The sequence below is a fragment of the Theobroma cacao genome, chromosome 4, assembly GCF_000208745.1.
Source record: "Theobroma cacao cultivar B97-61/B2 chromosome 4, Criollo_cocoa_genome_V2, whole genome shotgun sequence".
NCBI lineage: Eukaryota > Viridiplantae > Streptophyta > Magnoliopsida > Malvales > Malvaceae > Theobroma > Theobroma cacao.
Window position 1 is genome coordinate 19235169 of NC_030853.1, and position 13316 is coordinate 19248484.

The 13316-nt window shown below is 32.9% G+C and overlaps 2 protein-coding genes across 4 annotated transcripts; both read left to right on the top strand.

Moving 5' to 3' along the window:
- Positions 4198-8197, top strand: LOC18601842. Of its 2 annotated transcripts, XM_018118661.1 has the most exons (6): positions 4455-5153; positions 5907-5965; positions 6099-6227; positions 6695-6830; positions 7395-7496; positions 7616-7707. In XM_018118661.1, the coding sequence occupies exons 1-5, from the start codon at positions 4455-4457 to the stop codon at positions 7476-7478; spliced, it is 1107 nt and encodes a 368-aa protein (XP_017974150.1). In that variant the 3' UTR covers positions 7479-7496; positions 7616-7707. The 2 variants fall into 2 exon arrangements, with proteins under 2 accessions (XP_007032978.2, XP_017974150.1); XM_007032916.2 differs by lacking the exon at positions 7395-7496 and having other exon boundaries at positions 4198-5153; positions 7616-8197.
- On the top strand, positions 9001-12701 carry LOC18601843 (GPI mannosyltransferase 1). 2 transcript variants are annotated; one of them, XM_007032917.2, is made up of 4 exons: positions 9001-9438; positions 10133-10315; positions 11330-11871; positions 12159-12701. In XM_007032917.2, exons 1-4 carry the CDS (start codon positions 9168-9170, stop codon positions 12465-12467), a joined length of 1305 nt encoding a protein of 434 aa, XP_007032979.2. In that variant the 5' UTR covers positions 9001-9167; the 3' UTR covers positions 12468-12701. The 2 variants fall into 2 exon arrangements, with proteins under 2 accessions (XP_007032979.2, XP_007032981.2); XM_007032919.2 differs by lacking the exon at positions 10133-10315.

The window sequence follows — 13316 nt, forward strand, 5'->3', positions numbered from 1 at the left end:
TTTATTTTGTTTTTAAATAGGAATAATTTATAATTTATTTTATTAATAATTGATAATTTAAATATTAATATTTTATTTATAATTTAATTTTTAATATTTTAAACTAAATATTAATATTTTATTAAAAATTGGAATCAAGAGAGAGAAGGAGGGGGGGGAGAGAAAAATAATAGTTTATACAAATAGAGTTGTAATTTTTGAAACTTGTAAGGGGTATTTTGGTTTTTACTATTTTTTGAATTTATTCCCTAACAATAAAATAGATAATACCATGAGAAAGGTGGTATTAGCTATTTTTTACTTTTGGAGAATTTTGAATAATAACTATGAAATGATTATTCCTTAAACTATTTTTCAACCAAATAAAGAACCAATATTCCTTTGGAATAAAGGCCCTTCCCCAATCAAACATGTATCAGTATTGTACTCGGTAACGATGTGGGAGTTCTAGTTGGTTTTCAACTAAAGCTGAACTAGCTCATGTCATCTTGACTAAGCCCACATGGAGAAACCCGAAAATGTGGATGACAATTTAAAAAATTCCTACAATGTCCCACAGTGACATCCAGATAAAGTTGGAAAAGAAGGAAATGACAGCTCCCTTCACGGTTAATGTGTGTTGTTTCGTCAAGAGGAAGGAAAACAAAATCTTGTCCTTCTCTTAGTTTTGGGCATTTGGCCTGGCGATGCCAGTGTTATTAACTCATCAAGGAGCAGCAGATGGTCTAGTCCAACCTTTACGTACCTCTTGATTTTTCGGCTCACTGTTCATTATTCTTTTTGTTCGTCTTGTAGTTGGTGTAACATTATCATGTATCCAGCTTAGTACTTGCCATCTTAATTTGAAAAGAATATTCAGGTTTGATGTACTCTTACTGTTTGAAAAGTTTATGATGAAAAAATATTTTTTTTTTCTCAAATTTTAGTTTAGGTTGAAATTACTATTATGAGAAGAAAAATTTTGTATTTGGAGCAACTGTATAGTAATTAATAAAATCGTATTGATTTAGTCTATAATATATACAATTGCTACCATTATGTTAACACTCCCTAAGCCTAAGGTCGTATGGTAGATGTTAACTGAAGGTCAAAAATTAAAATTTTAAACCTACAAAGAAAATGTGTCTCGGTAAAAATATCAACATTTTGTAGTTGAGGTAGTTGTACTCCAAAATTTTTTAAGACATGGGGCAGAAAGGAGAAGAGTTCTGAATCAAGTGCACAACCTCAAAAATTGCTTACTACAATGTAAGATGTCAAAAATGGTAATTATCAAGTGGATCAAGTATTTTTCAAATGTTTCCAAGGTGGAGAAGGTCTTTCAAACATTCAAAGTAGAACAACAGTCAAAAAGTACTTGAAGAAAAAGAAAAGATTCTTTTAAAATATACAATTTAACTATATTTAGACTCTCTTATGTTCAATAAGGTTTAGGAATCTGTTTGATTTCGAAAAAGAAATGAATAATGCATAATGTCTTTACCTTTATGAAAAAGATGGACTGAACAAAAAGTTTTCCCAATGGTGGATTGACATCCATAGACTTGCATGTTCGGCTTGCTTCTAGGGAAAGTGATACCTACAAAGCTGGATTTGATGAATTAGTATGTGCTAATAATTGTTTTATTAGGTGAACAAACTATAAATTTTAATTACTATGCGAGTGTTTATCTATATGTAATGGGAATGTAATTTTATTAAAATATATATTCTACATGAAGAAAGCTCAAGGGTGGATTAATTTATATATATATATATATATATATATATTGACCTTAAGCCTGAATTACAATGGCAGTAATTCAACTCATTTTGTTTAGCCCATTTAATCTTAATCAACGTATAATCTGTATACCAGTAGTGGCGTTTCCCAACTTCACAAACAAGTTTATAATATTATCATGTATTTATTTAATAATTTCTTTTAATATAATATAATCTAATAAACACGTGTCAATTGTCTAAATTTACTTTATATTTCGTAAACAGTTATTCTAGAATCTAATTTAGAGAAATGTTTTTAATATTTACTAACATAAAGCATTAAAAGTATCTAAAAGTTTAACTTAATGATATATATATACACATATCATGCATCTATTTAAGAACAATTAGATTCGAATAACCTTTTTTTTTTTTTTTTGTGCAAAATTGACCTTAAAATAAAAAAGGAAATACACCACTAGAAAAACAATAGAGAATTATAAAGAAGGTAGAAGTCGAAGTTTGCATGGAAATGTATACTCAAGCATTATTCAATAATAAAATAATCTGTGTATGAAAATAGGAATACGTTCCTCTTTCCTTGATATTATTGAAATACCAAAGAATTGGTTCATGTAGCAGCGGGTAGAAATTCCTGTGACACGGATTGAACGGGCTTCCTTACTAGAAATTTCTAGAAAAAGGCAAATCTATGTTGAACAAGGAATTGTTCCTATACATACAATCTACTTTGACGTTTTATACTCTTTGTTATTTGTTTTATGTTAATTTTTTTTGAATTTAAAAGAAAGAGAATTCAAATTTGTCTGTTTAAATAGAAAAATCATATGCCATTTAATGAGTCCAATGTTTATTTTATGTTAAACATAAGTGAAAATGTTGACTTTGTCTCGTGGCATCATATTATTTTAAAAGAATTAGACATGTTATGATTCCCTTAAAACCAACTATATTTTAAAAAAAGTGTATAAGAAATTAATCAAATCCAATGTGGGAGGAAAGAGACTCAACATTTGATCTGACCAGTTAGGTGTTGATGATAACAAGAATATGCACAAGTCTCAACAAATGACAGCTAATATCTATCCATCTTATTCATTTATTGTCCCCACTCTCCTCTCCGATATATGACAATAACTTATTAGAATGATGGTTTATTGTTTTATATACTTTTAGAAACTATTTTATCTATTTTCTATACTTGTATAATCTCATCCATAAACAGTCCCTATAATTACCTTTTATTTCATGTTTAACTTACTATCTATTAGCAATTTTGTTGGTATATAGTATACCATGTTTTGTAGTTCTATTACAGCAACCAATTAGTTTTAAAAAAAGTGCTTAGCAATTTATTTATTTTTCCCTCTCTAATCTAATAAATCTCATCCTAATAATTTAAAAAATTTAAACTCGAGATTTTTTAGTTAAAATTTTAAACTTTAAATGCTAAAATTACATAATTTGAAAGAAAAAAAATATATTTTATTAATTTAAAATTGTTATCATTCATTATGATATGTTAATATATTATATCAGTATTATGTGATATAATATGATAAATGATGTTTTGACTAATAATAATTAGTTAATACTTACTCATAAAGTTTTAATTGAACGTAATAAAAAAATAAAATTTATTTAAAATTTTTTAATAATTCAAAGATTTTTTAAATATTATATCTTTATAATAAAATTATCACTAAATTTTTTTTGTTTAAAATAAAGTTTATTACTATTGACTCAATGCTTAATGTTGTAATGGTACAACATATCACATCATCAACAAAGTTAATTAAATGATCAATTGGAAAAAGAGGTGTAGAGTTGGGACAGAAAGTTAAATGCTAGTCTAATTAAATAATAGAATTTTTGTAGTACATGATATTATTGATGTTTTATTTTTCAAGATTACTTAATTATTTGGTAAACCTACTCGTTCGTAAATAATAATAATAATAATAATAAAATTAATCTTTCTATTTTATTCCTATATATATATATATATAAGTTGTTTTCACTGTAATGCCTATTGTATCTTGATAACTTCTTGACTAATAAATATAAGAGAATATGTTTGACAAATAATAGTTTTGACAAATTATTTTAAAAAGGGAAATGATATAGAGTTAATATGGTAGTCGAAAAAATTTCAATAAAGATTCTATTATACATTATCTACGTCCGTATCTTTATTATTATTTTTGTTTTTCTCATTTTGAATTTCTAATGGTTTAACAAAATTATTAAAAAAAGCAAAAAATAATTAATAATTAATTCGAAAACGTGGTGTTCAGAGTAATTCAAATAAGATACGGAAACTTATATTATTTACCCACATAATTATATTTGCCCCTTTTTTCATATTTAAAAAAAGAAAAAAAGAAAAGAAAACCTGAACCTCGCTGAAGACAAGCAGCAATGCAAGGGCTGGACCAAAACAAGCAACAATCATCAATACCAAAGCTCAACACGTCGTCAAAGTTGAAACTTGAGAAGTTGAGATGTCCAAAAGGGACCAAAATCAAACCAAAATTAACTCAGCTGTCATCTTCCCCCACGCTACTACCCAAGCCCCCTCCCCCACGTGATTCCTCCCTCTCTTTTCCGAATCTTCTTTCTCATGTGCTTCTGCATCTCTTTCTGTCTCTAAAACCACCCCTCCCCTCCCTGGCTCTTTTCCAACGATACCAGCTTAACAGCTATAACCAATTCTCATTCCGCAGTAAATGTCAGTGTCTTGCGGTGTTGAATGTGTAGTTCTGCTCGGCTGTTCCCGTTGGGCATGGAAACGCTGCACCTACGTTGGTTCACACGACAGTGAAAGCTGGCCATTAGCTACGCCCGACGAGTTCGAACCTGTCCCACGAGTCTGCCGTTTGATCCTAGCCGTCTACGAAACTGATCTCAAAAACCCCCAGTTCCCGCCCGAAGGCGGCTACCGTCTCAACCCAGACTGGGTCTTGAAGCGGGTCACCTACGAACAGACCAGCGGTCGTGCTCCCCCTTACATCATCTACGCCGACCACGACAGGAAGGAAATCGTGTTAGCAATCAGGGGGCTCAACCTCGCCAAAGATAGTGACTATAAATTGCTTTTGAATAACCGGTTGGGAATGCAGATGTTCGACGGGGGTTATGTTCATCACGGCCTGTTGAAATCGGCGGTTTGGTTGTTGAATGAGGAGAGTGAGACGTTGAAGAGAGTTTGGGAAGAGACAGGGAAGGAATATGAGATGATTTTTGCTGGACACTCGTTGGGGTCCGGCGTGGCAGCGTTGCTGACGGTTGTGGTGGTTAATCACAGGAATAGTTTGGGTGGGATTCCGAGAAGTAAGGTTAGGTGTTACGCGATGGCGCCGGCGAGGTGTATGTCACTTAACTTGGCTGTTAAGTATGCTGATGTTATTCACTCTATTGTGTTGCAGGTGATTTTATGTTATCTTTTTGCTCAAAATTTTCAATTGTTTTTTTTTTAATTTTGGTTCTGGGATTTTGTTTTGATTTTGAAATCTTTGATTTGTTTTCAAAACTTATAGATTTTATTTGTTGATAGATCGATAGGTTATTCTATATTTAATAGGAAAGGAATTAGGAAGAAAATTTGTTTTTCCCTTGAGAGAAAATAGTTTATGAAATAATTAATATTGGTTCGATACGTTTTCTCTTTCATCTTTTCTCTGTTACGGAAGGGTTGCATGTTGAGAGAGTGGAAATGTGCAAATTCACCAAATTTCCATAATTCTTCCTGTTTCCTTCCGACCATAGTTTTCCCTCTGCCTTTTCCTTCCATCTCTTTCTTCCTTGCCTTCTTTCCCAACTATCAAACACAGAATAAAGGTCTATGTTTTGCCCCATATTGCTGTATATCCAGAGCGGAGAAAGCAGCAAAATAGTCTACTTTTTTATTTGACGAGTGACATGGAAAGGAATAAGTGGTGACTGCCTTCCAGGCAAGGAAGAATGAAATGAAATAATAACTTCATGTTAGGGGTTTGTGAAATTTGTATCATTCTAGTTACTTTTGTTCATAGGCTCTCAATTTTGGTTTCTTTCTCGCTTTATACTTGATGATTTAGCATTCCCTACGTCTTTTGTTTATTAATGCTGCACAATCACCTTGTTTTTAATGAGTTTATATTGTTAAAATCCCCTTAACATGAAATCATAATGTTATCCAGGATGATTTCTTGCCCAGAACAGCCACCCCCTTGGAGGATATATTCAAGTCAATATTCTGGTCAGTTTTTTTCTGGTTGTATATGCATATTTTTGTTTATCATTCTTTAAGAGCTTCCTATGTCTACTTAGTGAAGTGAATTGTTATTTTTACTATTATTATCCCTTAAACCAGGCCTTAATGCTTTGGACAGTTTGCCCTGCTTGTTATTTCTTGTTTGCTTGAGGGATACCTTCATACCAGAAGGTAGAAAACTTAGAGATCCAAGAAGGCTTTATGCACCTGGACGAATGTATCATATTATAGAGAGAAAATTTTGCAGGTACCAACATTCTCAGACTCTTGGTTCTTCTTGATATTTACATCACCTAATGCATTGTCTGAATGTTTCAATGACTTGGTTGCTCTATAGACAAAAATTCTTTTCCCCCTTCATGCTATTTTTTGGCCATTTTCAAGCTTAGATTTGTTTCTTATAGTAAATAAGTCTAATTATCGCTCTCTCATTTCCATTTCTCCTGCTCATTTAAAATTTCTCCCTTGATTGACTTCAAAGTTATTACAAACTCATTAATTTGCCATACAACCTAGAGTGGTGTGCTTTGTATGTTTTCCTTTAGTTGTGAATGGGTTTGAAATCGGAAGGTTCCTTACCTACCCATTGTTTATAATTATATCTTAAATTATCATGAAGTATCTTTTTAAAGGACATTGCTGCATCATTGATGCAGTTAGTACTTGGGCTTCATTTGATATGATACTAAGTTACCATGTCATTGGCATCTGTAGATGCGGGAGGTTTCCTCCGGAAGTCAGAACAGCCATTCCTGTAGATGGGAGGTTTGAACATATTGTCTTATCTTGTAATGCAACATCTGATCATGGAATAATCTGGATAGAAAGGGAAGCAGAGAAGGCTGTAGAGGTGAGTTTTTCTCCTTTATGGTTACTATTTAAGTTTCTTGGTTGTACCATGGATTATTGATCAATCGATGTGGAAATTAAGATGTAGTTCTCTGAAAGTGCTTCCCTTATGTAATTGTCAATCATAAAAAGAGAATATAAGTTCATAGACGATTTTGAAGACATGTCATGTAAAATGAAACTTTTATATTGTATTTTCACTGTTTAGACTATGTTGGTTCTTTAATGTTTTAGTATTTTCAGTCCTCAGTTGAAGCGGATTGACAAAGTCAAATTTTCTGCAGACATCTGTTCTTAGAAAAGCTATTTTAAGTAAAATGAAGGTGTGATGGCATGCAGTTATACCAATACTCTAGTAATTTTAAGTCGTTTAATTTTTGTCTTGTTTTTTTTTCTTTTCATTCCTGCTTGCGTAAAGCTTTTAGCACTTGTTCCAGTGCTTAATGATCCGTAGCTGAGAGAGAGAGAGAGAGAGAGAGAGAGAGAGAGAGAGAGTATTGAGAGAGAGAGAGAGAGGTTTTCTTGGATTTAACAGTTGGGAATATTTGCTTTGCTCATGTGTTAGTTTTGCGAGATCAACATTGGAACCCATTATGATGAAATTTTCCAGCACATTGTCTCATGTACCCTTATCTTTTGCTGCCAATGATGGTTTCATTGAACAAATGTAAAGGCACAGTAATCAAATTTGCAGCTCATAAGCTTACCTTTAATATCTTGTCTTGATTAACTTTTTTAACCTGTCAAACATTCTAGCAGTATTAGCCTAACTGTTGGTTCCTGCAGATTATGAGGGGAAAAAAATCAGAGACGATAACTGTTCCCCCCAAAATACAGAAACTGGAGAGGTTGCAGACCATTGAAAAAGAACACAAAGATGCATTGGAGAGAGCTGTCAGTTTGAATATACCTCATGCTGTATCGACAGCAGATGAGCCTACAGAGAACAGGGAAACCGAAGCAGAGCTTGCTGAAACCAACGAAGCAGATACCCCAGAAGTCAGGTCTGAGTCAAGTTCTAGAGGGACTAACTGGGATGAGGCGGTTGAAAAATTGTTCACAAGGAGTGAGTCAGGCACCCTAATTCTAACGAAGGAAACCGATACCCCCCAATAGCCAACTCTTTTCCTTTCCCCCCATTTATTTTTATCATTTTTTTCAGCATTGCCGGTGAATGTATAATTTGAGTTTAATCTTTTGGGTCCTTTTCTTTTTCTCCCATTACCAATATTTCTTGAGTTTGTATATTGTGCCATGTAAAATGGTTTTTATCTTTCACAGTTACACGTAAAACACTGGGTTTGTCACCCATTGAGATCATACTACTACCATTTATTATAAAGATACACATCAAATTTTAGATGAGAACAGCTTGCTTTATGTAGGGTAACCTTATGTATAACATTACTATATGATATAAGGAAGTACTACATATTCTACAACGCGAAGGAGAAGATATAAGTCGAGAGCCAAGCTTTTGCAATAAAAGAATAAAACCAAGGTCTAAACAAGTGCCAAGAGAGGTAGCAAGAGATAAAGTTTTCAGCTTGAAGCTGATGATGTCAACTTCAGTGCTTCAACTGGTATAAAACTTATACTTTGAATGGCATTTCATGATCACGATCAAAAAGTTTTCTCTCTTTCGTTCTGGAAAATACTTTAAATTGAGCTTGAAACCGGAGAGGCATCACCCTTTTGTATTAACCAAGTATAGTACTTGAGGATTAAATAGTAACTATCAGCTGGGAGCAAAGCATTTTTCTGGTGTGTTGCCATGGAGTTTCCCATCATGATTTCCCAAATCAACATAACTAATAACATGTGCACTATCATTATGGCTATGTTCAATTCTCCTTCCAAAAAGACAAGCTTTAGGGTTTATATTTTCCTAAGAGATATGTTTATATATTTAAAATTGAATAAAATTTTATATGTTAAAAAAGTTGGATTAAATGTTAATATTTACATATTTAAAATTTGAACTTTAAATCTTAAAATAGAAAAATATTTAGCCCTATTATAAGAGTTTATTTAATACTAAATTTTATATATTCAAAAATTCAGAAAATTTCAATTTCATAATTTGAAGGACTTAAATTGATATTTTTATTTTTCTGTTTAATTATATCAAGAAAAGTTATTGAATTTTTCATATCTTAAAATGGAAATTATTGATTAGTTTATTTCCGCTCTGTTCCCTTCTTATTTTCCCTCCCCTTTTCTTTCCTCTCATAGTAAACTCCCCTCAAAACAAACCCAATAATTTTTTTTTTCATCACATTCTAAAATGGCTTACATTTGGGTCTAATCTTTCCCTCAAATTTCCCATTTTTCAGCCATGAATTCACTTAACATCAACTCAATTTTCCTCATATCGGCAATTTTCCGCGTGGGTTTAATCCTGTATGGAGAATGGCAAGATGCCCATATGGAAGTTAGATACACGGATGTAGATTACCTTGTTTTCTCAGATGCCTCTTCTTTAATGGCTTCTGGTCATTCTCCTTATAAAAGAACTACTTACCGTTATTCGCCTTTACTTGCTTTTCTTTTAATTCCCAACTCTTTTCTTTCTGCTTCCTGGGGCAAGTTTCTCTTCTCAACTTCAGGTATACTGAGTTTTTTACTTTAATTGTAGCTTATAATTTTACCCATTTTAGATTCTTTTTTATCATCAACTAGTTTGCTTTGCATTTATCCTGCTCTTGTACTTGGGAAGTTCTTGTTGGAGATGTTGATTTTTTAGCAAAAATAGAGGTGCAGATTGTGAGCAAATAAGTATTTTGTTTGTAATTTTTGTTACTTTCTGCTTGCTGTTTGATAGTATTTGCCTTTTATTTCGTGACGAGTTGCTATAAAGGAAAAGCAAAATCGTAGTAATTAATTGAAAAATGAATAGTGTGATCCTATTTCTACCTAAAATTTGGGTTTTTCAATGCAAATTTGCAGCTTTTTATTACATAGAATTGAATGTGGGCAGCAAACCAGCCTATTGTTAAATTTTTTCTTATATGCTCCACACCTTATATTGCTAATCACATAATGGCTTAAGCAAGTTCAGGGCAAATCCTGTCCTTTGGTTGATTTTATATGAAAGCAAAAATATAGTAGGGACATTAAAATTTGATCCATTGACATGAAAATATCATAATATATCTCTGTTCCAAAGGTCTTACCGGTTAACTCTTTTCATTGCAAACTATCATAATTCTGGATTTAGATATGAATGTAGCTGTTAGAAACAGAAATCTAACAGGAAGAAGTTTTTATTGTGAGCTTTGGTTCTGATCCACATTTTTGCAGATTTACTTGTTGGGTTGTTTATCCGTATCATATTGAAGCAGCGTAAGGTACCTGAAGACCTGTGCACGTATTCTGTGTTGTTATGGCTTTTCAACCCTTTTACCTTTACAATTGGAACTCGAGGAAACTGTGAACCTATTGTCTGTGCCATGATTTTGTGGATTGTTATCTGTCTTATGAATGGTATGTTTTTACTTCCATAGTCTTGCTGTTTCCTGTAAGTTTATATGTATAGGCATTCTTTTTGGTATCATATGTAGTTTCTCATAGATGTGTCAAAAAATTGGGTTCTATCCTTCTTCATCAACTGCTAGTTTGCCACTAAATCATAGTAAAGTCAACTCATTGATGCCTTACCAAATGGAAAGTGGTAGCTTATAGACAAATTCTTACGATTATGTTGTGGGTTTCAGTCTCACCAATTGTCACTGGGGAGACTCAAACTTGAGTCCGATGCTAATTAATCTTGGGTGTCTGGCTTTCTACTGTGACCTCCTCAGTAGACCGAACACTGGATCTGGCTTTAGGTCAAATTCATCTTGATGGAGTGCCAACAAATTCCTTTCATTTTCAGGTCTGTCTTGGTTCTTCCTGGTTAGCTTCTTACTATGTAGGGATTGCTATGGTCAAGGCTAGTCTGGCTTCTAGCCCTTTAAACCAGCCAAAGAAAAAATTGAAAACCTTGACTGCACCTTAGTTGCTCAGCTGATATAAAAAAGGTCCTCTCAAATTGTCACTATTATAACATCAGCTTTAAGATAGTCTCAACTGCATAAGCATCTCTTGGGAAGGTTGGTGGTTGTCAAAGATGACATTGATATTTGAAATATAAGTATCTCAAAGGCACCACCATTCTATGATTTCAGTTGTTATGTGAAATTGTAGGATCTGGTTTATGTTTTTGGAGAGTGCTAGACTTGCACTGCTCTGTTAGTGGCAAGGATTTGCTGAGGTAGCATTTCAAATGGCCTGCCTACTTGATTTCCATTGATCTATCATTCAGAAAGAGAAGAGTTGGGATATGGAGTGGGAAAGCTATTTTACTTCACTAGTTTCTATATTTATATTTCAATATCCAATGCAAATCTAATGTATGATGATCAGGCACTACATGAAGAAGAGTTCTGTTGTTGTGTAATTATTAAATGCTGTATATTGGGATCTGGCTCTGTTGATGCCATTCTTTCTTCTTTACAGGTAAAGTAGTACAAGCTGCATGTTGGTATGGTCTTGTTGTTCACTTCAGAATTTATCCCATAATCTATGCACTTCCCATCATCTTTTTTCTTGATCCACGCTTTTTCCAATCTGGTATGAAGCCGTTGCTTTGTGATTGGACCTCTGCTCATGGAAAGACTCCTCAAATCAATTCAGAAGTGACCGATCAGTGTGACATATGGCTTGCATTTAAAAGCATATTCACGAGGTCAAGAATTTTGTTTGGTCTGGTTTCAGGGAGTGTTTTCCTCTTTTGTACTGGTTTTTTCTTCTATTTATATGGATGGGAATTCCTGCACGAGGCATTGCTTTACCATCTTACTCGCACAGATCCAAGACACAATTTTTCCATCTATTTCTACCATATCTATCTTAACTATGAACGTGAGCTCTCGGTTCTGGAAAAGCTCATCTCCTTTTTGCCTCAATTTATAGTGCAGCTGGTTCTTATTTTCTGCTTTGCAAAGGATCTCCTATTCTGCTTTTTTGTACAGACAGTGGCATTTGTAGCATTCAATAAGGTATGATAATTTAATGTTTCTAGCTTGACTTGGAACCTTGACATAAGTTCATGGGAGAATTAGTACATTTAATGAAAAACCTGTCCATCCCCTCTCCTATCCTTTTCTTTTCATGAAATGTTTAAAGTGAGCCATATGTGCATTTGCATTTGTCTAAAGGTTCTATATGCGGACACAACCAGGCATAGCGTTGTACTTAACCCATCTACACCTGTTCCTTGTCCTTGAAATCTTCTTTCCTATTACTGGAGCCTTGTGTATTTACGCTGGATTTACTCCTTGGACAGGTAATCACAGCACAATATTTTGTATGGTTCTTTTGCCTGTTACCTCTTATTTTGCCATGGAGCAATATGAAGCTTAAATGGCAGGGCCTATGTTGCATTCTTTTATGGATTGGGGCTCAAAGCCTTTGGTTGATGTGGGGTTATCTGCTGGAGTTTAAAGGCAAGAATGTCTTTCTACAGCTTTGGATGGCAAGCTTGCTTTTTCTGGCTGCTAATACTTTGATCTTGATCATGCTTACCCGGCACCATAACTTCTCTCCAGTATTTAGACGGCATGCAGGTTCAAAGAGAGCATCAAAGCGTGACTGAGAAGACAGTCCTGCAACCTTGTAGGAGTAGAAATTCTTTAATCAACAATGGTTATGACATCCTTTAAATTTTTGTGGGGATTTGAGGGTTTAGATTTTGAAATTTTTGCAGCATAGCTAGTAGAAACAGGCAGCAGAGAGTTTGTGTTTTTAATTATTAACCCCGGCTGAATCAGGTAGTAGAGTTGAACCATCATGGATTATCAAACTAAACATATTGATGTTTTGGTGTTTGCAGTTTTTTTTTTTAATTGGGATAAGGGTGATTCTAACTTTATTTTTTAAATAAAGAATCATATACCAGTAACAAGTCAAATGCTCGAATATATTTTCATGTTTGTAAGTTATTTTCTTATTTCTTACACAATTTATGATTCAATCATAAAACCTAACATAGAAAGTATCGTATCAGGCAGAAATCAACCTCAAGATTCATTATTTCTTTATCAGTATATTTTTTTTTTGGGTGTTAAAGCATATTTGCATGATTTGGAACATCACGTATTATTACTATTTTTTTCTTTTAAAACTAAAGAAAGTTCTAAACTCGAATAGGCTTTTTTAAGTAACATAATTTTTTTGTAAGTTACGGATTTCATATCAATAAGAAGTTAGGAGAATTTTTTATTTGTAAATAAAAGTTTTTTTTATCATTTAATAAGTATATTTTTAAGGATTTATAAAAAAAAAGATTTAAAATTGAAAATGTGAAATTATGATAGATTTCACATTTAATAGACATATTTTTATGATTGAAAGTGTGAATTCGTAACATATCCACTATTACTAAATTAAAATGTTCAGAACTTTAATTAAAAATATTAGATTCAAATTATAGAAAGATATTTTT